This window comes from Pollachius pollachius (genome assembly GCF_949987615.1).
Source record: "Pollachius pollachius genome assembly, chromosome: 10".
NCBI lineage: Eukaryota > Metazoa > Chordata > Actinopteri > Gadiformes > Gadidae > Pollachius > Pollachius pollachius.
In genome coordinates, this window is record NC_136943.1 from 11404847 (window position 1) to 11425262 (window position 20416).

Genomic DNA, 20416 nt, shown 5'->3' on the forward strand with positions numbered 1-20416 from the left:
CGCCCCTACACCAACCGCCCCGACCGCCCGTCATCAGCCACCAGCCCGCTACCTGCAGGTCGTAGTAGAGGCAGGAGATCTCGGAGCTGGAGTGGTTGAAGATGTGCGTGACCCTGGCCGGGTGGTTGAGGTCGGCGTAGAAGAACTGCAGGTGCTGGCCCAGGCTGTTGCGGGTGGAGACGCGGCGGCCCAGCCCGTCGTAGTGGTACTGCACGCTCCAGCCGCCCGGCCCGCGGTTGTAGGCCCGGAGCAGCTGGCCCTTGGAGTTGTAGTCGAAGACGTCGGAGCCGCGCTGGCTCAGGAAGCCGTCCTCGTCCAGGCGGTACTGGACGTCGCCCAGCCGCGTGATGCGGTCGCGCAGGTCATAGCGCAGTGGCATGATGCGGGCGCTGTTGCCCGGGTTGAGCAGGTGGAGGTTGCCGTTGAGGTCGTAGCTGTAGCGCCAGGTGGACCAGTCGTTCACCTGGAGGGAGGGGGAGGGGAAGGGGTTGGAGGGAAGGGTGGATGTGAGATACACGACTCAGCCGCTGAAACACCTTGACGTCTCTAAAGGATGGTATGGATGCAAACTGAGGAAAATTTAACCAAGCGGCCTCAATAGAAACATTGTGATGCTCTAATCCGATCCCACAGGCTGTTGCTTTATCTGAGGGAGGTATTTTCTTGTAAAACAATGATGCTCTTTCATTGTGGAGCCAAGCGGTGCAATCACAATAAGAGGAACAGCACCATCTCTTGGGAAAAATATTTTATTGCAGTTTGTGTTCCTGGTTAACAATCATGTACCAGGATGTTTGGTTTTATTTAGTCATCATTTTAACGGCAGCTTATTTGATTTGCACTGCAATTTTTTGATACTAAAACTTAGGAGCAGGTAGGGGCCTTGCTCAAAGATGCTGCTACACGTCGACTCCAGACAATGCATACGATAAAAACCAGAACCCCCCCCCCACACTGGGTGCACCCACCTTGACGCCGCTGAGCTGGCCGTCCCCGTCGTACTCGTAGCGGTACTGGGTGGTGTTGGCGTAGGGTCCGATCTTCAGCTCCCGCTTCACCACACGGCCCATGCTGTCGTACTGCACCGTCATCCAGTACATGAGCGAGCGGAAGATCTCGTACTGCACCTCCTTGATGCGCCCGTGCGTGTCGAAGTGCTTGCTGAGCGTCATGACGGCCGTGGTGATGATCTGGTTAATGTCGTAGTAAATCACCCCGAACTTCCCAAAGTGCTCCACCTGTGTCACGAAACAGAGGGGGGACGCAGAAGCAGGAATGAGCGGAGGAAGGTGATGGAGAGACGGTGCCGGGAGTTCAACCCAAAGCTTTACTTTCTGTTATTTATTTTTTGGAGGGGGGGGGGGGGAATCGCATTGTGGTTCCATGGATCGGCCGCCTTTGACGAAAACGCTCAAAATACATTTGAATTGATGCTGTCGTCATGACAGCAGATGAACCGTTGCTAACATTTCGTGGTCGGGCGGGTCTATGGTGTGATTATGCACGCTGTAATTAGGGACACCGTTAAACCCGGGATGTCTTTCGCATTTCATAATCTATATCGGAAGCGTTTATTCAAAACGACCCACAGCGCATTCAGAGACGATAAGCGGCAGGTGCTAAATGATGCACACCGGTACATCTGGGATTGAACCCAGAACCCTTTGGGCTGGGAGACAGACAGCCTAGCCACTACACTTACATCATTGCACCTTTAACTGTCAACTGCACAATAATTTGCTTTATTAATGGTTTTGATTTTTGTTACTTTTATTGGATCTCCTGTCTGGATGAATGGATTTTTGCTGTGGTGATGTCTGTCTGATTTAATGTCTTATGAGCCTGGCTGAAAACTTATTCCCCTATTAAGGAATGTTAAATGTAGAGTAGGCATACGTTTTTTGTCATATTTGTTGAAATTCTCTTTACATCCTGACATCAATCAATAATTCAAATGCTCTGACAAGCAAACAAAAGAATTCCAGTATCTGCAGCTGTCCCATGCCTGGAATAAGTCTGTCCAATACTTTCATTCGGCCCCAATTAATTGATTGGATGGCTTACCTGTCTGTCTACCTACCTATCCTTCTGCCCGCGCACACTCTGCCTGTGCACACATTGCGCATGAGTAGAGTCTTCAAAGAGGCTAGGCATACCTTTTCCTAAAGCTGTCAAACTGGTCACGTGTTTTGGGGGAGTGGCCTTGGCGGGAGGCCTGAAGAGAGGGGCGGGGTTTATTCGGTTTTATACTTTCATAATCTTGTTTACTCTGGCTGGCGTCTCCGAATTGACTGCTCTACCTTTAAGAAAGGTATACACAGATCAATTACTTTAGAAAGATACATGAAAAAAAGCGACAATCTCCACTCTCGCACCTTGCCGGAGATCTCGTCGTAGCGGTAGAGGTCGACGGGCAGCGGCGTCTCGCTGATGACGGGCTTCATGCTGGCGATGCGGAAGCTGTTGTCGTGGTAGGTGTAGTCGAAGCGGGCGTTCACCATGCCCTCCTCGCTGAAGCGGTAGATCTGCTTGTCGATCAGCGGGCCCATCTTGCGGTAGCGGATGGTGCACGAGAAGCCGCCGCTCTGCAGGTTGACCATCTTCAGCACGCCGGCCGTCTCGTCGTAGCCGAAGGTGACCGCCGTGCTGTCGTACACGATCTCCGACAGCTTGGCCAGCTTGCCGTACTTGTAGAGGACGCGGCGGCCCGTGCCCAGGAAGTAGGTGGCCTGCGGGCGGCCGTCCTCGCTGAAGTCGTGGATGATGGAGGCGTTGCTCTCCGGCGGCGTGTAGGTGTTGCGGATGTAGCCCACCGACACGTGCGTGAACATGGTGTGGCGTGCCACGCTGGGCATGGTCACGGCCGTCACGCGGCCCGACTTGTCGAACTCGAAGACGTACTGCCGCTGGCTCTGCAGGAGCAGCACCATGGACTGGAGAGGGAGGGGTGGGTCGGAGGGAGTGAGGGAGGGAGGGAGGGAGGGGAGGAGGGAGGAGAGGGGGGAGGGAGGGGAGGAGAGGGGAGGGGAGGAGGGAGGAGAGGAGGGAGGAGAGGAGGGAGGGAGGGGAGGAGAGGGGAGGAGGGAGGAGAGGAGGGAGGGGAGGAGGGAGGAGAGGAGGGAGGAGAGGAGGGAGGGGTGGGAGGGAGGGAGGGAGGAGAGGAGGGAGGGAAGAGAGGTAAAGAGAAGAGAGGTGAACGGGGAGGGAAAGGAGAAATAAAAATGCAGATTAGGTTAATATCGTTACTACCACCTGGCCCCCGTTAGTATTTTATATGGAAATGGATGATTTACCTCCTGTGAAATGGTACCAAGAGTCACTTTATCCCTCACCTGATTTACTGGAATCTTATCCCATTATCATAAAATATCATTTCACCTCCGTTTACTACCCGCAAACGACCACACGCTCAGCCCCCCTTTGCCACCGGTGAACCTGGCTTTCCGACACCCATGACCACCCCCTCACCTAAAGGCCATCGCTTCAGGCTACTCACTTTGTCCAGGTAGCTGTAGCTCCACACCTTGCCGTCCACGAAGGCGCGGGACACGATGCGTCCCTGCGGGTCGAACTCGGTGCGCTCGCTCATGCTGCCCCTCTGCAGGCCCACCAGTTGCCCCGTGCTGGAGTAGGACACGTTGACCACCGCCAGGCTGCTGCTGGGCAGCCACATGGCGGGCCGGCCCTGGGCGTCGTACATGATGCGCAGGGTGAACTTGCGGTGGTCGTCGTAGATCTTCTCCGTCCGCGTGTTGCGGTCGTAGTCGATGGACAGCAGGTTGCGCCCGTGCGCCTGGGGGAGAGGGGGGGGGTCAAGAAGTGTGGGGAGGAGTCAATCAAAAAGGGGGGGGGGAGGCAATCGAGAAGGGGGGAATTTAATTTAGAAATTTATTTAGCGTTCACACATTCACATTTGCATTTATCCAAAGTGACCTCCAGCGGATTCAGATACATCCTACTAAGGAGCATCCCAGGTCAGGCCTCTTGATTAAGGATGCCTTAAGTGGTCACCTGACCACTTAATATCTGGCTAGCACCGCAACCCCATGGACGCTCCTAATGTTCTATTTCTAACTGCTTGATTTGACAAAGAAGGTTAGCTCCTCATGCTACCGTCAGGTACGGAACCCAGTGCACTGCTAAATATCCCTGAGTGAGGAATCCTCACTTCTTTCTGTGAGGGAGTTTTTCCTTGACCTGTGGGAATGGCATAGATAGACGACCTGTAAAGCCTTTTGAGACAGTCAACGATTCAGAGCTATACAAATACAACTGACTAGACCTGGCAAACAAACCCTTGGCTAGTGGCTACGGTGATCGGCTGAGGGTCAATGATTTGTTCACAGATACGGCGTACTTGTACGGCGTATTACAGGTGTCCGCAGACATATTAAACGTGTTGTGCGTGTTGTGGCGCACCCTCAGCTTCCTGCCGAACACGGTGACCCGGCCCTTGGTCTGCTCCTTGCGTAGCCGCCATTCGATGGAGTTGAGGCCGTTGTCGGTGGGCAGGGTGATGTTCCTCCGACCGATGGTGGGGCTGACGGAGCCGGCCAGGATGTGGGGCTCTGTGTGGAAGCTGATGCCCATCCCGTTGGCGTACATGACCCTCAGGGTGCCGTTGTTACAGAGCTGGTAGCTGTTCCTCACCTGGTCTGTAGGGGGCAGTGGTGAGCCAGGTTGAGACAAGGCTTACGACGGACTCGGCGGTGGCAGTGAGTGTTATATACAATGGCAGCGGGACGCACCCTGTTGCTTTGCTTTAGCTTTATTTCAACAGACTCGATGGTAATGCATTCGATAAAAGGGAATATGAAGCCTGACTGATGTGGTCTCAGGGCTGAACGGGAGGGCTAAAAAATAAGATATTCCGACGTTAACATCAATACATTCCGAGTGTTACAAAAGCTGACAGCAAACAGATGCATCGTGCTTAAGTGAGAACACAAAACAACAGCGCGTCCATTTAGTTCTTCATCATTTCCTCAAAGGTATAAACAGACCCTTTCTGGATAGTAAAGGTCTTTTGTCTTGTGTGCGCAAACAGGAGTCTTGATCGCCGATCATATAATTGCGTTTACTTCGGCCTTGGAAAAACGTCTGACACATATGGAAGATGGAGGCTTTTATTTTGTTAACAAAAGGTAAAGGGATCAGACAGTGTCTGCCTTTGAAGCCCTCGCTGTAAAAGACGGTAATCCATAAGGCCAATTTGTGATAAAGCTACGGGCGGCTATTTAACATCCCCTCAAACAGACAAGAGAGGCATTCTCTTTTTATTGGACACAACACAGCTGTTGGATAAATCTTCTGTTCTCCCTATCGGAACCATCTCCACGCAACCCAGAGAGAGTGAGAGAGAGAGAAATAGAGATAAAGAGAGAGAGAGATCACACAAAAGATATAGAGAGAAGAAAAGGGGAGTTAGAGAAGGCTGATAGAAGCTCTGGGGCAACAAGGATTCACCGCATGGTAGAGTGATGAGAGAGAATTAGAAAGGGAGAGAGAGGGAGAGAGAGACACTCAGAGGGAGAGAGAGGGAGAGCGAGAGACACAGAGGAAGAGAGAGAACAGGGAGAGACAGAGTGAGCAAGAAAGAGCGAGAGAGAGAGAGATAGGGAAGATTGTTAAGTCACCCAGTCAGCAGAGGGTATGAGTGTGTGTGTGTGTGTGCGTGCGAGAGAATGTTTGAGTGCGCACGCATGCTTTGAACTGAAACACACACACACGATGCTGCAGGGAACCTTAAATGACTCACGGCACTCTGAGTAACTTAGTGGGCTTTCAGCAGCTCCTGCTCCGCTGCTGCCGAGTGCATCTACACTTTATTATTATTCTGCCACCAGACCGCCGCTGCTGCTGTCGTCACGCAGACTCACGCTGTCTGAGGGGGTTACCAGTGGCCAATTATTCTTCCCTTTTCTTACTCTCTAAACACACTGAATAAGCTCAGGGATCATGGGAGCTCGGTCAGAGGCTATGTGTGTGTGTGTGTGTGTGTGTGTGTGTGTGTGTGTGTGTGTGTGTGTGTGTGTGTGTGTGTGCGTGTGTTCATGTGTGTGTGTGTGTGTGTGTTCATGTGTGTGTGTGTGTGTAGGTGGGTGTGTGTTTTAAGGGTTTTGAGTGTGTGTGATGGTGTGTGACTGTGTGTTTGTGCATCTCTGAGTGTGACTGTGTGTTTTTTTCGGGTGTGTGTGTGTGTGTGTGTGTGTGTGTGTGTGTAGCAGTCTGCTAGGAGAGGGTGTAGGAGTGCACTAGGGAAATATGGCACATTCACTTACATCAGTTAATGAACTTAGTCGGAATGATATTTAAAAGGCAAAGGTGCCTCACTGGGAATAACAATTATATTGGACAAATTCTGCTCCATGTCAGAAGAAAAGAGAGAGAGAGAGAGATAGAAGGAGATAGACGGAGATGGAGAGAGAGAGAGAGAGGGAGAGAACGAGAGGGAGAGAGATAGACGGAGATGGAGAGAGAGAGAGGGAGAGAACGAGAGGGAGAGAGATAGAAGGGGATAGACGGAGATGGAGAGAGAGAGAGGGAGAGAACGAGAGGGAGAGAGATAGACAGAGATGGAGAGAGAGAGAGGGAGAGAACGAGAGGGAGAGAGATAGAAGGAGAGGGAGGGAGAGGGAGAGAGATAGAAGGAGAGGGAGAGAGAGCGAGGGAGAGGGAGAGAGAGATAGAAGGAGAGGGAGAGAGAGCGAGGGAGAGAATGAGAGGGAGAGAGATAGAAGGAGAGGGAGAGAGAGCGAGGGAGAGAACGAGAGGGAGAGAGATAGAAGGAGAGGGAGAGAGTGAGGGAGAGAACGAGAGGGAGAGAGATAGAAGGAGAGGGAGAGAGAGAGAGGGAGAGAACGAGAGGGAGAGAGATAGAAGGAGAGGGAGAGAGAGGGAGAGAACGAGAGGGAGAGAGATAGAAGGAGAGGGAGAGAGAGAGGGAGAGAATGAGAAGGAGAGAGATAGAAGGAGAGGGAGAGAGATAGAAGGAGAGAAAGAGAGGGAGAGAGATAGAAGGAGAGGGAGAGAAAGCGAGGGAAAGAAAGAGAGGGAGAGAGATAGAAGGAAAGGGAGAGAGAGAGAAATAGCGAAATAGAGAGATTCCTCAGTTTAAACACAACTCCCCTTAATCTTTGAACATAACATCAACATTTGCCATCAGTGATAAGTGAAGATGGTATTATTATGGTGGTATTAACAGGTTTACAGGGCCTTATCCAGATACATTCTCTGCATGTGTGTGCTTGTGTGTGCTTGTGTATGTGTGTGTGTGTGTGTGTGCGCGCACGTGCACCTGTGTGTGTCTGTGTGTTTTTATATGTAAGCGTGTGTGTGCCCAATGTGTGTGTCTGTGTGCGTCCATCTTGGCCGCAGCCCTAAAGGCTACCCGGCTGACGTCTTTGGGTGGCCATCAGCCGGGCCACGCCTCACCTTGCACTACGGTGTAGGACGCCTCCACCGAGGACAGGTTGGTGACGATGGTGACGTCGTCGTCCCGGCTGGAGCTCTCCACGTCGATGTTGATGGAGCGCTCGATCTCGCGGTGGAGGCTGGTGACCATGCCCGTGGGGTACGTCACGTTGGTGAGGCGACCCTCGCTATCGTACCTGCGGAGAGGTAAGAATAAAAGAAACAGTTAGTAAAAGAAGAAGAAAAAGATGAAGGGATCTCCCCATGCACACACACGTACACACAAAACACACACTCACTCATAATCACTCACACTAAAGCAAACAACTTCCATTATTCACTTGTTGTCAATGCAGGAGGAACGGAACTGGTGAGAAGGGGTGCACTTCTGAAACTGAACACCGGGGGGCAGCAGCGCACTGGGAATACCGGCGCAGAAGTGCAATGCTACAAGCGGAGTGAAAATATGCGAAGCTCATACATTTTGTGTATCAGATTACTAGGAAAGGGCCAGAGAGGCTAAGCTGTTAGATGTACACCTCGTAGACAAGACTCGACAACAGGACACTCCTCTATCACTATCACTGAAGCGCACGCACACACTCAAAACACACACACACACACACGCACACGCACACACACACACACACACACACACACACACACACACACTGGCCAACACTCACTGGTAGAAGGTGGTCCAGCCGGTCTCGTCCGCCTTGGTGGCCAGCAGGCCCGTGCTGCCGCTGTACCCCAGCAGGGCCACCTCCTGCCCCAGGGCCGAGACGCTCCTCAGGCCCCCCGTGGGGTCCAGGCCCAGCGTCACCACCTGGTTCTCGGGCAGCAGCACCAGCCTCAGCAGCCCCGCCCCGCTGCCCTGGCCCAGGCCGTCGCGCCGCACCCTCAGCGTGTTGTTGCAGTTGTCGGCCAGCGTGGCCAGCTCGCCGTCGGCACCGTACGTGAAGTTGTAGAGGGGCTCCCCGGTCACCAGGCTCACCGTCTGCACGTGCAGCCCCTCCTGGTTGAAGATGTACAGCTCCTGCTCCCGCGGCGACGCCACCTCGTACTGCATGCCGCCGCCCGACAGGCCGCCCAGCCCCAGGCCGGACACGGCCGGGCCGGGCCGGTTGGCGCGCACCGCCCGGATGCGGATGTTGTTGAGGTCGGCGATGAACAGCGTGCCGTCCGGCGAGACGGCCAGCGAGGCGGGCGAGTTGAGGCCGGCGTCGGGCGCGTAGCCCTCGTCGCCGTAGAAACAGTTGCAGTTGACGTCGTTCTTGCAGTCGCAGTCGGAGGTGGCGCCGGCCAACAGGGAGATCTCCCCGCTGGTGCTCACCTGACGGGGGGGGGCGGGAGAGGTGAAGCCGGCGTTGTTAGAGAGACGCCGCTGGTTTTAAAACCGTTTTATTGTGCGGCTCTTTGGCACAGGAGGCCGGTACGGAGTTGCATAATTGGGTAAAAAACATCTACAGGCACGTCGGGTCCAAACGACATAATCAGAAGCATTTCTATGATCCGTTTTGAAAAGCCTCCCACGCCAGACTTGGCTAGTAGCTGCCAAGGCTCACTGTCTGAGTGTCTGAGTGGCTGAGTGGCTGAGCGTCTGAGCGTCTGAGCGTCTGAGTGTCTGAGCGTCCGATGGGCCGGTTCGATTCAGAACAGCGAGCAACAGCGAGAGACGACAGGGTTTTAGGGTCTCACCTGTCGGACGCGGTTGATCTTCTTCTCGTCCGTCTCGGCAATGTAGAGGATACCCGTGTGGGACAGGGCTATGGCGGTGGCACTCTCCAGCGCCGTGTGGATGGCCAGCTTGCTGAGGCTGTAGTCGATGCCTGGCACCTGGCAGTGCATTGGACGTCCCGCGATGATGCTGACCTGGGGGGCGGAGAACAGCAGGGAAAAACAAGTCGGGTCAGGTTGATGTTTGTGGAGCCTGTGATCACACTCAGGGTCTCAGAGGGGATTCACAAGCCAGGATTCACCACACCCCCCCCCAAACCCTACCCCCCCAGAAAGGCTATTACTACTGGTTAGTCCTTTAGAGAGGTTTATTTATGAGGCTTTTGATATTATTATTCTTTTTGATGGGCAATTTAGGAGCAGGTAGGTGCTGGACATCTGCTTTAGGCTGCGTTTGAAGCCTAACTCTTTTTTGCAGGAGGCTAAACCCCCTCAACACTTCTATAGTACCCTCCTGTGGTCGGTAAGGAAAAGGAAACTTGTTTCACATAAGGAAAGAAAACTACCGAAGAAATCACTTGTTCGGAAGATACTTTTTTATATTTTGGCTTTAGTTTGTCTCAAAAAAGTATGATATTTTTTTCTTCTTCTTCTTCTTCTTCCAGGAACTAATTAAGCATCCAGGGTGTCAGCCCAGCAGAAAGCCTAAGATAATGGGTGCTCTATTAAAACCGTGTACTGTGAAAATCCCAGTTCGCTTTTTAAATTGGCGGGAAAAAAAAACAAATTAATTGGGACTAAGAGTGCAGAAACCCTCCCAGTAATGTTTAATCTTCTGCGCTCAGGAGACAGTACAGACCTGGTGGTTTTCCGTAATGCGCAGGATGACGTTGTTCTCCAGCACGTACAACGAGTTGTCCATCGGATTCACCGCAAGGTCCGTGGGCCACTCTAGACGCACCTGGAGGGCACATACACACACGCACACGCACACACACACACACACACACACACACACACATGCGTGCGCAAACACACGTTTGCACAACCACCAGGTGAGAAACCGAGACTAAACTAAAGGAGGAAACCGCACCAAGGTTTAGACAGGTCCCCACTTCATTTTCTAACCTACAGTGACTGTCCCTCTCTCTGTCTCTCTCTCGGGCACTCACTCGTCCACGGTTTCAGCTGCTTTAATCCATCGCTTGGATCAATCACTCCTGCAGCCTCCGGTCTGGCCGGGGTCCATGGCTGGGATCCTCCAGAGGATAGCCATCTATCACCCCCACACCCTCTAATCTCTCCTCCATCCCTTCCCCTTGCCTCCCTCCCTCTCTTCCCCCCTCTCTCTCTCTCCCTTCCTTCATTCATCCACCCTTTCCCTCCCTTTCCTCTTCCCTCCCTTCCTCCCTCCCTTCCTCCTTACACCCTCTATCCCTCCCTTCCTCCCACCACCCTCCCTCCTTACACTCTCCCTCCTGACCTTCCGTCCTCCCCCCTCCTCTCCTGCGTAGCTACCTGGCTGACGTCCATGCTGGAGTCACAGCTGAGCGGTCTGACGGAGGTGAGGTCGTTGGCCCCCAGCAGGGTGGAGATGATGCCATTCTGGTCCACCTTGCGGATCATGGTGGCGTCCACAAAGTACATCAGCCCGTTCTTATCCACCGCGATGCCTGTCATGGGAGAAGGAGGGGGAGACCCGGGGGATTAGGATTCTGAATTTGTCATTGAACTCGATGCTTGAGTACAAAGCGATTTACACCAATTTCAGCTACGTTGAGGAATGGCTCTCAATTATATATGATTTGGGTGTTATGACTTAGACATGCTTCATTGAAATAACACGTTGCACTGTCTCAAATGAGACACTGAGCACATTGTGCTTATATATATATATGTCTGCATATATATATATATATATATATATATATATATACACACACATACACTGTTGGTTGGGAGGATGTCATTGGGATGCAGACATATGCAGTAACGCCGGCTTCTCCCCGGGAAAATCCAAAGACAGCAAGTCGCAACTTGATTTTATATATTTTTTTCCTCACAAAAAAAACGCTGACGTACTCAAGCAAGTAGTGGTCGATTTACGACTCGTCCTCCACGGCCCCCTTTCATTGCACCCGTCCCCCGCTTTCCTTTCTATCCCCGTGTCTAGTTTTTATATGCATTTATTTATTGCTCACCACCTCTCTCTCTCTCTCTCTCTCTCTCTCGCTCGCTCTCTCTTTCTCTCTCTCTCTCTCTCTCTCTCGCTCTCTCTCCCTCTCTCTCTCTCTCTCTCTCTCCCTCCCTCTCTCTCTCTCGTCTCCCTTTGCATGCGTTCGTTTTTTTACCGACTGTTTATTTTCCATTGCCATATTTTACTGCCGGCTGCACCGTCAGCCTACAGCAGCCACTCAGACAGGTGTGTTTGTTGTCGGCAATTGTGGCCCTGAAAATAACTCAGACTTACACACACACACACACACACACACACACACACAGCGATGTGCAACAACAGATGGAGGATATCGCAGAGGACACATGAGAGAGAGAGCAGGAGACAAGGGGGATGAGAGAGGAAGAGAGAGAGGTGAGAGTGAGAAAAAGGGGAGAAAGGAGAAAAAAGGAGAAGATCGAGGAGGAGGAGGCAGAGGCGGAGGTTGTTACAGGGGAGGGAGGCTGGGTGATGTCACTTGGTCTGATTCACAGGTGAAAAGGAACCGGTTGCTCTTTGCTGTGTCTTTTGTCTTTCCCTTTTCTGTATTGTAAACCCACACATGCATACACACACACACACACACACAGGCACAGGCGCAGATGCACGCGCGTACGTCAGCGGCAGAAAAATGTGACAGCGTGACATCCTTGACAGTTTTGTGTCAAGATGTTTCAACTCCTTTATCTAAGCTCCAGTGAACCACAAAAAAAGAATCCTCCCATTAATAAGTTAAACTTTAATCTGGTTTGTAACCTCCTTCTCTGGCTGCCCTGCTTTAGTTAAAGTCTCAAGATACACCACGTTGTGTCAGAAAAAAAGGAAAAGAAAGAGAGAAAAAAAAATCTTTGTCGGGTGTCAGAAAGAAAGAAAGAAAAACCTTGCAAGATGGCCGACTGTCTAACCATGCATAAAAGGCTCATTGGTATGCTAGCGGTCAAGCGGGAGAGATGAGAAAAATGTGACATGACAATAAGAGGTCTGGCAGGGGGCTGGGTTGGTTGGGGGGAGGAGGGGGGGGACGACGCTTTCGATCGTTTGATTCCCTGGAAATATGCACAGTGTTGTTTTGACGAGAACAGCCGAGGGCGGTGACCTTGGCGCCGTAACCGTTGCGTCGTTTGATCGCTTCTCGCCGTTTATTTTTGCATCGCTTCATCTCCTTTTTTCTCCCTTCTGATTCCTCCTCCTCCTCCTCCTCCTCCTCCAAGGCCACTCCTCTGTGTCTCGTTACCTTTGGGGCTCATCAGGGTCGCCTCTGTGGCCTTGCCGCCGTCGCCGCAGCGCTCGTCGAATGGCAGGCACTGCTCGCCGGTGCCTGCCACCACCTCGGCGTTGTCCGACAGCAGCCGGCCCCCCGTCAGCGAGCGCACGCGGTAGATCCGCCGCGAGTTGGTGTCGGAGATGAAGAGCGACCCCGACACGGGGTCCACCGCCAGGAAGTACTTGTGGGTGGGGTTGTTACTGCAGCAAGTAAGGATACAGGAAGAGGTTGAAGAAGTGAGGCTGAAGGGGGGGGGGGGAAGGCCTGGCGAGTTGTGTTGTTTTTGTGCGTCTCTGTGTTTATTTTTTGTATATTCTGTGCAGTGGGGTTTAGCTGAGGACATGCACAATAACCTTTGTTGTTTATGGTTGTGTTTTTCAGACTTAGTGTCTTACCTGTGCCGGAAATCTTTGTTTCTTCAAGGGAGAAAGTGAGATAAAAGCACAGCAAAAACAAAGACCATGTTAATTCAAACGGTTGGTGGAGAGAAGACTGTATGAAAGAAAAAAACTAGAAAAAATAAATAACAGAGGCATCGGTGGTGTGAAGAGGGAAATGAAAAAAACATCCTCCCCGAGAGAAATGGTATCTAACAGGGCGTATAACTTTATTCCTGCTCCCCCCGTAGCCTGTCTGCCTTGTTATTTGCCTTGGAGGATTCATCCTACACATTCTTACATATTGCAGACAAATATTATCCTCTCTCCCCCTCGCTTTACCGCTCTCTCAGTTCTGCCTAATCTAACACTGCACCACCCCTTCCTTTTTGAAGCCACAGAGTTCAACTGCAAAATTAAAACCCTTAAGATGCCAGTCTGGACTTGCTGCCTCTACACCCTTCTTTCTTTTACCCTGTTTAAATTCCAAACGCCAAACTTCCACTTCATTTCTGTTGTAGGCATTTTTTGTATTTGGTTTATACCAAAATTCACTCATTAAAATGAATCCTCTTTAAATTCAGCATTTCTTGAAACATCCCCCCCCTTCCTCCTCCCATTCCTCCCATTCTCCTCCATCACCTCCACCCCCCCCCCCCCCCCCCCCCCCCCTCACCCCCCCAGCCGTCCTCCACACACCTCAGCTCCAGGATGCCGGTGGTGTTCATGGAAGGGTAGACCCGCCGCACAAAGTTGAGGTCCCCCACGTAGAGGCTGCCGTCGATGCCGGTTGCCAGGGCGACAGGCGCCAGCAGCTTGTTGCCGTCGGCCAATCCGTTGCAGCTGGGGCAGGAGATGCTTCGCCTTCGCCCGTTCCCCATGGTGCTGGTGATGACCGGGGGCTGCTCCGTCACAAATATGTTCTCCCCGTTGCCCTTGTGCAGGATCCCTGGTGGACCGCAGCAGCAGCAGCAGGAGGAGGAGGAGGAGGAGGAGGAGACGACAGAGAGTTACCTTGGTGCGCCAATGTCATCGTCAAACTCATTGGGGGGTTATTTGTCAAGGGAGCGAGTTAATACGGTTATAAAGTTTGTGGACGACAACGTGTGCGATTTGTATGCATGGAACTGTACCTTCGTCTTACGTTGTGTTTAGGGGGGGGGGGGGATGGAGAGGGGAAGGGGAGTAGGGGGTGATGAAGTGGAGATGAGGAGCGGCGAAGGCTGTTTACTGTTATGTGTTCACTAGTGTGTTCCGCTCCACTTAGAGGGAGACGGTGTGTGTCCATTCCATTAGTGCATTGATTGGCACAGCGGGAGAACATCGCTGCATCGCCACCCCATTTATATTTTCCTTGCTGCGCCTTTTTTTTTTTGGGTAATGGAAGAGTGCCGAGATAGATGGATGGATGGACTGATGGAGAGAAGGAGAGAGAGAGAGAGAGAGAGAGAGAGGGATGGACGGATGGAAGTTCAGATGGATGTATGCATCAAAAACGATTATCCCGTTTGTTCATGCGTGCCCGACCGAGAGTTTGTGCCGGTAAGACAACACGTGTGTGTGTGTGTGTGTGTGTGTGTGTGTGTGTGTTTCGGTGCATAATTGACTCCGATTGGGTGCACTCGTGTGAGTGTGTGTGTGTGTGCGTCCACATACCGCTGCGTGTGTTGAGGACGTGGTGTTTGTCCAGCGACCAGCCTCCCAGATTGGTGGGTTCCAGTTCAAAGCCCTGCAGCGTGGCCGTCCTCTTCTCCCACAAGATGAGGCTGGCACAGGACTCGTACTCGTATCCCACGGACACTGCGTGGACCAGCAGGGGACAGGCCGGGAGAGCGGTGTTAGGATTAGTGTGTGTCTCTGTGTGTGTGTGTATGCATGTGTGGATATGAAAATAATGTGCTCAGAATGGCGAGTGAATGGAATACGAGCAATTAAAGAAGCCCGCTTTATATCCATAGCGACAAGCAGTGATTTCAGATGCATGTCATGCAGCCACGGGTCGGGTTTAATTCATGAGGAGCCCTCAGCTCTACATAGCTCCAGGATGCCTACAGGCTTCAGACATCGGGGATGGAGTCCAGAGTCTTTGGGCTTGAAGCTGATCTCACTAGCATCTTGTAACATTCAAGGTGAATTCTCAAATGATCTTAATATCAGGGAAAACATTTTTGATTGATTCAGAGCACAGCAACGGGGTATCGGTGTAGAGATGAGCATAATCTTCGGCACAAACAGATGAAGCCCGGAGCGCCTATACGTTATGATTGCTGTGTTATACACAGGGTAGCTAGTTAACACCTGTACCCGAACCTTCAGCAACACCTAACTCACCCTGTCACATCCTGCTAAATCAATTAAAAACCCTGATAATTGGACAGATGGCCCAATGGGCCCTCCGACTATGAGGCCAGAACGGTTGTCAGGGCAACAGGCTTTGCTGTGTGAAATATTACGCCTCCATCATTTGACTGTGTTGACACGTAACTCGCTGATTGGCATAAACATACATGTCCCGGCCAGAAGTTTGGATGAGGTGGTAATTGCACTCGGAGCAAAAAAACAAACAACTAATCATTCACAAAGTCGTACTTTGAGGTTTTGGCTTCGGGTGAACTAAAAAGATCTTTGGAAAAAAAAAAAAAACTCAGTGGAGTGGATGTATCTGCCGGGACTATTGTAATCATTTCAACGATTCCAGAAGAAGCACGGGACCAGCCCCGCATTTACCCAGTTAAAATAACAGCCCCGGGAGTCCGTCTGCGTGTCGGGGCAGAAGGGGGGGAAGAGAAAAAACCTGAGACACCGCTCTGCAAATTCAATTTCTGTCATGGAAGGCTGGGGATGGCCTAAACAGCTTTAGCCCTCGGCGCGGCTCCAGATGTCCAGTGGAGCTCCGGCCTGGCGGCAGCATTTGGTTGACAGTGGCGGTGAGCCAAAGTGACATTAAAATGTTATAGCACGGAGGTCCCCCTGGTCCGCGCGCCGCCACCGCCGCCGCCGCCGCCTCGCGAGCTAACCGCTAACTCACCCTGACGGCTAATAACCCTCCCCAGCGGCCACGGCCGGCTGACTGAAACATGTGCAGCCCTGATGAAAAATAGACGGATGGAAGAGAGTGGAAGGAAAAAAAAAGAAAAGGCGGAGTGCCTTCACCGTGGCCGTATCGTATATTGGAAGCCCAGGACTTGGACACATCATTTCTGTGTTCACGAATGCTTAACCACCAGCACTTTCTTGCCTGAGACACGGACAGCAAATGCCCGGCCGCTGAAGTTTATTTCTTTAAGCCTGCTGGTTCGGTGCAAAACATCCCCCCCGCCCCAAAACACTAATTTTCTCTCTTTTTCCCTCTAAAATCGATTCCCCCCCTCCCTCCCTCCCTCCTCCACCCTCCTCCACTGTCACTCACCCACGGCTTCCGAGAGGCCGTAGACCCTCTGCCCGTACGCGTCCGTCTTGTCCCAGATGTAGGTGTAGGCCAGGTTGGGTGAGGCGTGGAACCACTTCTGGAAGAGGTGTCCCTCCACGGCCACCATCAGGTGCACCTTCAGCAGACCCATGGACACCACGGCCGGGCTCATGGTCACCTTGAGGAGGGTGTGGTAGCCCTGCGTCCTGGAGCTCAGGTGGCACAGCTTCAGGCCGGTGCCGGGCACCTCGATCTGCTCGTGCAGAACCTGGAGGAGGGAGGACGGGAGGGAAGACGAGAGCGTTGGCGGGAAGGGAGGAGAGGATTAGTCAGGGCAGGGGGCGGCAATTAGACACCACTAAGCGCAATGGGTTGTTAAGGCACGGTTCCAGAAGAGAAGAACAACAAGGGGAAGGACAGGACCGGGCAAGGGGAGGAGAAGGCTTTCTCCTCCCCTTGTCCGGATGCACGAAAACAGGCCGGCGGGCGTAGGAGGATCAAGGTTCATGATTCAAAGGGTTTTATTTGTCTCATGCTCATACAGGATGTGCAGTGAAATGGTTGTGTGACATCCTCTGTATTTTCTGTGCTAAAAATGAATAAAATACAACAGAATAAAAATAGATAAAATTAAATAAAACACAATATAACTTTTAACAGAAATGAAGAATATTATATATATATATATATATATATATATATATATATATATATAGAAAAATTAAACGGGATAAACAGGGAGATGTAAAAATTGTATTGTGCAATATGGCTAGGTTTAGAGTGTCGGGGGGGAGGGGTGGTGGGGGGATTTTCTGGTGGTCCGGTATCAATTAGTAGCGGGGGGCCGGCCGACCGGTGACGGCTCACCTGTGTCTCGGGGATGATGGGCTTCTCCCCGGGGTTGGAGCTGAAGAAGGAGGAGAGGGGCGAGGCCACCACTAGGGGGTCGGGCCGGACGAAGCCGCTCAGGTCGCAGCCGGGGATGGTGTTCTCCTCTGTCTTCAGCACCAGCGTGTCCATGGCGTAGAACTGGCTCCAGGGAAGCCACACCGTGCGCTCCTGGCTCAGGAAGGGCGCCCGCTCGAAGCGCAGGGTCAGCGACGCGCCGCCGTTTGCGATCAGGTCGAACCTACAGAGGGGGATTGTGGGAAGTAGAGGAAGAGGGGGTGAGGATGAGGAGGAGGACGGTGGTGGTGGTGTTTACAGCCTTCCCACGTGCACCTTCACTGAGGGTCTCACAATGACACGAGTGGCGTTAGATATACATACGTTCCGTCCTGGCGGGTGAGGGTGTAGCCGTAGTGAGGGTAGTTGACGAAGGACACGTTGACTCCCACCAGAGGGGTCCCGTCAGTGGTCAACACCTGGCCCCGGATTAGAGAGGCCAAGCTAGAAATACATAGAGAGATAGTTAGACATGAGGTATGTAATACATAGAGATACAGAGACATGAGGTATGAAATACATAGAGAGATAGTTAGACATGAGGTATGTAATACATAGAGATACAGAGACATGAGGTATGAAATACATAGAGAGATAGTTAGACATGAGGTATGTAATACATAGAGATACAGAGACATGAGGTATGAAATACATAGAGAGATAGTTAGACATGAGGTATGTAATACATAGAGATACAGAGACATGAGGTATGAAAAACATAGAGAGATAGTTAGACATGAGGTATGTAATACATAGAGAGATAGTTAGACATGAGGTATGAAATAAATAGAGAGATAGTTAGACATGATTTATGAAATATTTAGAGTTAAATAGACATGAGGTGTGAAATAATAAGATACATCGACATGAGGTATGGAATAGTGGAGATACTTTGACAGGTATGCTATGGTATATATACAGTAAGACTAGGAAAAAGATGAGGTTTAATACAGAGTACAGAGAGAGACATGAAAGTTAGATATGAAATACGGAGAGAGACAGAGGGAACCCTTTCGATGGAAAATACAGAGAGAGAGAGAGAGAGAGAGAGAGAATAATTTTGATATAAAATACAGAGAGAAATAATTTTGATATAAAATACAAAGAAAGAGAAAGAGAGAGAGAGATGGGGAGAGAGAGAGAGAGAAAGGGATAGAGACATATACGTTAGATATGAGTTAGAGAGAGAGATACATTCGATATAAAATACAGAGAGAGAGACATTATATATATATAATAGAGAGGGGCAGAGACATATGATTAAGATAAATAGATATATAAATGGATGAATAGATGGGTAGATGGACGGATGGAATAGATAAACAGCCCATTGAATGCCATCATATGAATAATTTCCACAGCAATTTCTCAGCTTTGTTGATATTTTTTATGCATTTCATCTTTCATCATAAATGTATTGCTTAAGGCTGCCCCTTGCCATTCATTACCAAACAAATGTTTTCAAAGGAAATATGTGTTTGGGTCCAATATCAGAACTATTACTATGTACATAAAACAGTTCATATGTGTGCTTTATAACCCTCTATTGGTTTTATATCAATCTGATTCTTAATGTTTTTTATCCATGTGTTTGCTGGCGTGTGTGCGCTTGTCTGAGTGTGCATGTGTATGTGTGTTCGTGTGTGTGTGTGTGTGTGTGTGTGTGCGCGTGCGTGTGCGTGCGTGAGTCTGTGTGTGCGTGTGTGTCTGGTGTATGTCCCGTACCTGGAGTTGAAGGGGTTCTCTCCGGGGATGATGTGGGTGCTGTCCCGGCCCACCAGCATCTTGACGCGGTCGTAGAAGGAGCGCACGCGTGGCTGGGCCAGGGGGCTCTGCTGGATCACCTGCAGGGGGTCCCGGGACCCCCGGCACAGGGGGCTGTTCTGACACGGACTCTGGATGCAGCAGTCTGGGTCCATGCAGTCCGTCAGTCCATCTGGAGCGAGGAGGCGAGAGTTAGAGGGGGAACGGGGAGGCAGAGGCAGAGGGAGAGGGAGAGAGAGTGGGGGAGAGAGAGAGAGAGAGAGAGAGAGAGAGACACAGACAGGCTCTCCCTCAGCTTTTTACTCTGTTTAATTTACGTTTCTGACTCAAGTTTCTCTTGGCAGCCTATTTAAGGGCTTCAAGAGCGTCCAATCTCCAACAATCTATAGGCAAATGTCTGCATGCCCTTACCGCGATAGCAGTCTACAGAGGAAGAAAGGCGAAACTTCTACATTGATTCTCCCTTTCATATTCCACGTCTCTTCCATCTGCTCCTTTCTCTTTCCTCCGCCCCCTCCCATCCTAGTCACCTCCTTCGTTATCCTTGTTGTCGGCACACGAGGTCTCCATGGCAACGCTGCATCCTGGGCCCCTCCATCCTGTCTGGCATTCGCAGTGCCAGCTCTGCTGACCCATAGTGCACTGGCCGTTGCCGTTGCACAGGTTAGGACATCCGTCTGTGGCGGGAGCAGAGAGAGAGAGGGGGGTGGGGGGAGGCGGGATAAGGTCAAAGGAGAAGGAGGGAAACTGAGAAGCAAGGGTAATATTTGGGTCATGGTTGATATATATACGGTGGATTTAGAAATAGAACAGACAATGCTTGACATAGTACACATAGAACACTATGCTATATGGCCCACAAACACGCACACAAACTTGCACACACACAGTGGAGCAACAAGTTTGGCTGAATGTATAAACCACGCACATGGTGACATACATTTGGTATTGATTGTGTAAGAATCAATTGCCGTGCGTATCTTCTTGTCAGTGTATGTGTGTGAAGTGGACCACTAAGGCAAGTGAATTTGTCGAGAAAGAACTAGAGAGATAACTGGGGGTGTTCTCTTATTGATGAAGCCCCATCCAGGCATATCTCTCTCTCACTCTCACTCTCTCTCTCTCTCTCTCTCTCTCTCTCTCTCTCTCTCTCTCTCCCCCTCTCCCTCTCTCTCTCACTTAGGATTCAAGGTGTAGCTAATGGAATTCTCATGGCGCAAGAGTAATGCAGTCTCATGAGAGAATGAGATTACGGTCAGCGGAGTGTGTTGCGTGTGCGCGGCGCCCGTGTGCACGTGTGTGTTTGTGTCTATGTGTCTGCATGTGTGTGCGTACGTGTCGTGGAAGTC

General features: G+C 51.2%; 1 protein-coding gene across 1 annotated transcript in view; it reads right to left on the reverse strand.

Annotated features, from left to right (window-relative positions):
* Window positions 1-20416, reverse strand: part of tenm2a (teneurin transmembrane protein 2a) — a gene marked incomplete at its 5' end in the record, with an annotated part of 171152 nt that overhangs the window by 4111 nt on the left and 146625 nt on the right. The window contains 18 exons of the mRNA XM_079744903.1: window positions 53-463; window positions 969-1238; window positions 2376-2933; window positions 3497-3793; window positions 4420-4655; window positions 7435-7610; window positions 8100-8749; window positions 9115-9288; window positions 9953-10054; window positions 10612-10766; window positions 12543-12772; window positions 13649-13898; window positions 14606-14749; window positions 16359-16626; window positions 17226-17487; window positions 17628-17747; window positions 19029-19239; window positions 19598-19744. Of these exons, the coding sequence (XP_079601029.1) occupies window positions 53-463; window positions 969-1238; window positions 2376-2933; window positions 3497-3793; window positions 4420-4655; window positions 7435-7610; window positions 8100-8749; window positions 9115-9288; window positions 9953-10054; window positions 10612-10766; window positions 12543-12772; window positions 13649-13898; window positions 14606-14749; window positions 16359-16626; window positions 17226-17487; window positions 17628-17747; window positions 19029-19239; window positions 19598-19744 (4661 nt within the window). The remainder of the gene's footprint in view (window positions 1-52; window positions 464-968; window positions 1239-2375; window positions 2934-3496; window positions 3794-4419; window positions 4656-7434; window positions 7611-8099; window positions 8750-9114; window positions 9289-9952; window positions 10055-10611; window positions 10767-12542; window positions 12773-13648; window positions 13899-14605; window positions 14750-16358; window positions 16627-17225; window positions 17488-17627; window positions 17748-19028; window positions 19240-19597; window positions 19745-20416) is intronic.